Source organism: Cannabis sativa, chromosome X, assembly GCF_029168945.1.
Source record: "Cannabis sativa cultivar Pink pepper isolate KNU-18-1 chromosome X, ASM2916894v1, whole genome shotgun sequence".
Classification (NCBI taxonomy): Eukaryota; Viridiplantae; Streptophyta; class Magnoliopsida; order Rosales; family Cannabaceae; genus Cannabis; species Cannabis sativa.
In genome coordinates this window covers 9,690,379-9,694,097 of record NC_083610.1, presented here as the reverse complement: position 1 = coordinate 9,694,097, position 3,719 = coordinate 9,690,379, and the positions used below count along the sequence as shown (strand labels likewise).

The 3,719-nt window shown below is 51.3% G+C and overlaps 1 protein-coding gene across 1 annotated transcript; it reads left to right on the top strand.

The window, feature by feature from the left end:
- The first annotated feature begins 1,998 nt into the window (after positions 1-1,998).
- LOC133031883 (uncharacterized) lies at positions 1,999-3,719 on the top strand. The gene is made up of 2 exons (XM_061105638.1): positions 1,999-2,758; positions 2,835-3,719. The coding sequence occupies exons 1-2, from the start codon at positions 2,465-2,467 to the stop codon at positions 3,510-3,512; spliced, it is 972 nt and encodes a 323-aa protein (XP_060961621.1). The 5' UTR covers positions 1,999-2,464; the 3' UTR covers positions 3,513-3,719.

The window sequence follows — 3,719 nt, the reverse complement described above, 5'->3', positions numbered from 1 at the left end:
TCAACACTTCACTGTAAGTTTCTCGCATCCCTTGCTTTACTGTTCGTGTTTATGGCATGCTTTACTTATCTGTTTGTTTTTCTGGGTTTGGTATTTGAAGTTTCTGGGAATGTATTCTTTTGAGTTTTTCACGTAACAGGTCTAGATTCACCTTCTCTGGTGTTAGGGTTACTCTTGTCACGTACTTGTTGTTATTTTTTTTTTTTTTGCAAAGGACCATACACTCTTCGTGTACTGGCCTTCAAGGGCATAGAGAAGACTTCATTTTTCTCGATTTTCTGCCCTTTCTTTTTCTTTTACGCGCAATGTCGCCTTCTATGAGTTCTTTGCACCCGACTTTTGTCCAGGAAATCCTTCTAAGGTTTTCTGGTTGATAGATGTCCGGAGGGGGCCTCTTTCCAGCGGTTAGGGGACCCCCATTCCCTTTTTTGATTTAGGGTTTGGTATGGGGCCTAATTGCTGGAATCTTAACTCTTTTTTCAGAATCAAAACATGTTTGCGTCCGGCTCAAAATCGTCCAAGAAGAGTGGTAAGCGTCTGGCTACCCTTGAAGACGTCACGCTGGGTCCCGTTGCCCAGGAGGGGTATAAACCTCGGGCCACAAGATGGGAGGCGGCTGAGCTTCATTCCACCCTAACCTGCCCCCACTAGCTGGAGAACATCGTGGAGGTGGCTGGAATTAAACCCTCGACATCCGGGACGTATCACCGGCCGCCCCGAGATGCGGAGACGCCCAACCATAACTATGGCGGCTTCGGGGCTTGGAGCCAGACGCACATGGCCGGGGCCATGCTTCCTCTTCAAGACTATTTTATTAATTTTTTAGTATTTGTCGGCCTTGCGCCATACCAACTGATTCCCCAAGCTTACCGCATGCTTTCAGGCTTGTTTATTTTTCACTCCGCCCCGTGATGGGGCTCTCCCAGTCCGGCGGAGATTTTGTATTTTTATGAATTTGTTTCCGTCCCCAAAAAAGGGGACAAACTTAAAGACGGTTTTTATGGATTCTGGGCCCACCCTTCAAATGATGGGGTGGTCCCTTATAATCGGCAAACTCATGTTAAGGAGTATCGCCACCGCTTCTTCTTCTCCTCCGGGTTCCGAGCTGTGGAGCACCCGGAGCTTCTCACAGAGTGGGTCAGGATTCCCCCTACGAGCGGACCGCGCCTACTGAGGTCTTTCTCCGGAGGGCTCAGGTCTTTGCGACTTACGACCAGGCGAATCTTGACGTCGGGGGCTTAGTCACCACGGAGAACTGCCGGAAGGCCAAGCTGATCCTGCCGCACCAATCAGTGGAGGACTCTAACGTTTCTAAGGTTATCTGTCCGAATGTGAGGGTGCCTGCCGCGGAGAAGACCTTCCGGGATGAACTCATCGCCACCGCAGAGAAGAAGTACCAGGAGTATCTCTACCGGAAGGCCCAGGAGAAGGCTTATTCCAAGGCCCAGGCAGCTTCCGGGAGGCCCCTTCGCGTGGGGAGCCCGGTTGAGAGGAGAAGCCAGGCGATTGCTGGGAGGTCCCTTCGCATTGGGAGCCCGGCTGAGAGGAGGGCTCCCAAGCCAAAGCCTTCGGTTTAGGTGCCGAACACCGGGGCCTTTGATGCCAGTACTTCCGGCTCCGGTAAGTCTCCTTTAGCAGTACATTACGTTCCTTCCGTTAGCGAATATGCCAGCATTAGGCCTGTAGGGTTCGATGAGCGTCTCCATAGGTTTAGGATGCCCTCGACCCGGTGGGGAGACCATATGAAGGATTATTATTTTTCCAACTTAGGAGATTTCCTAGGTCGGTCCTGGATGGGTTCTGGTCCTCCGGAGCCCGTTCCCTTGGACCTTCGGCCTACATTTCTTCCAGCTGGTTCCGGCCTTCGGACAGCTATCTCGGGGATGATGCAACCAGCGTTAAGATTCGAAACTTTGCTAGGGCCGAATTAGAGAGTCAGGGTAGGACTCGCTTGATTGCTTTATTCGAGTGTAACTGTTTCCATGGATATTCTAACACTTGCCTCTTTTCTTTTGTTGTAGCAAGTAATTCCATGGATGCCATTTTGGCCGCACTTGCCGAAGCTCACACTCCTGACGCTCCCCTTCCTTTAACTTCCTCCCAGGTGGTTACTCCCTTGAAAGCTTCTTCCAGTGCCCCTCCAGACACTATTGACTTAGTGGATGAGGAGGAGGCGCTTCCTGAGGAAGCTAAAGAAAGTCAAGAAGAGCAATGGGCTCTTCCTGAGGAAGTTGAAGAAGGTGAAGAAGAGCAAGAAGTTGCTCTGATTCGCAAGCGCAAGGGCAAGATGGTTGCCGAGGAAGTGCCCAAACGGCAGCGGAGAGCTGATACTCCGGCCCCTGGCCCTGATTCCGAGATCTCTCCCGAGGCGGAGGAATACACAGTGCCTCCCAACATAGTGCTGACTCCGGTTCCTGGAGATGAGGCGAGGTAGGAACTCCGGATAACCAAACACAACTACGCCATGGACGAGTACTCCCCGGGGCATGCTGACGTGGAGGCTTTGAGGAGGGTTTTGCGAATTGAAATGCAAAATACCCTCAACGATCAGAACTATCAAAATCCGTGGGATCTAAATTTGGACCCCCTGTCAGATTGGTTCAATCGTTTCCTCGGTCCTACCTTGGCTCCCTTTGCCGCGGAGATGACCGGCGAGTTTGTGTCTCAGCTCACCCGGTGTGCACCCAAGCGGTTCGCTGCTTGTGCATCCTTGAACTCCATCTTTCAAGTCCAGGATCTCAGCCACTCCCTGACTGTGGTAAGTATTTCGTAGTTTAATTTTTCCTCATTATTTTCTCTTAAGGACTTTTACTCATACTTGTGTCCTTTTCCAGCTCGCTGCCGAGGCCGGCCGCCTTTCCAAGAACCTAATTAACCAGGGCTTCGTCTTGTCCGAATTTGGGGGCATGGACGAAGTCATGAAGATCCTTCAGGATTTGACTGCTGAAAGGCGGACGTACCGGGAGGATGCTGAGCGCCAGGAGGCCCTTGCCAAGGCCAAGTTCGAGGAAGAGGCCAGGCGGAGGGAGGCACAAGCGGAGGCGATGATCCGGGATGAGGCCCTTCGGAGGGATAGGTTGGAGGCTAAGCACCAGGAGGAGCTGAGGGCGGAGGGCGAGGCTACTGCCAAGGCCAAACGTGAGCTTCAGGAGGCTAGGGAAGCCTTGGATGAAATGGCTGCCAAGGTGAAGTTCCTAAAGGAAGTTCACCAGGCAGACTTGGAGTCTAGGGCCAACTTGGCCGTGGAGCTCAAGGAGCTCAAGGACTTCAAAGACCAAGCCTTGAAGAGGGCTAAGAAAGATGAGCTCCTTTCTCCCGTCTCCTGTAGCCGGTGCGTCAAGCGTTTCGACGATGGCGTCTACATGGCCTGGTCTACAAATGGCCAGAACATCAAGCTCGACTTCTACCCCAAACCCGCGGAGATGATTGCTAAATTCCGGGAGAAGAAGAAGAAACTTGATGCCATGCTGGAGGCACGCATTGGTCCTCGCCTTCCTCCGCGAATTGACTAGGCCGTTGTGAATTTGACCCAGATTTTTCTTATTATTATTTTTTATTTACAGCCAATTCTCTTACATTTAAGACAATTTTATTTATATAGCTGCTTTTTATTTAAGGGGAGACAATGGTTAAGGCTTGTCCCCGGGCCCTTTGTATATATTTTTTGACCTGCCCTGAGGGCCAGGGTTTTTTATATATATATGATCTTATTCGATGCA

Bases quoted from the DNA above. Each gene is read 5' to 3' on its own strand.
- LOC133031883 (XM_061105638.1), top strand. From the start codon at position 2,465: ATGGACGAGTACTCCCCGGGGCATGCTGACGTGGAGGCTTTGAGGAGG. The intron at 2,759-2,834 runs GTAAGTATTTCG...GTCCTTTTCCAG, and splicing joins TCAGCCACTCCCTGACTGTG to CTCGCTGCCGAGGCCGGCCG.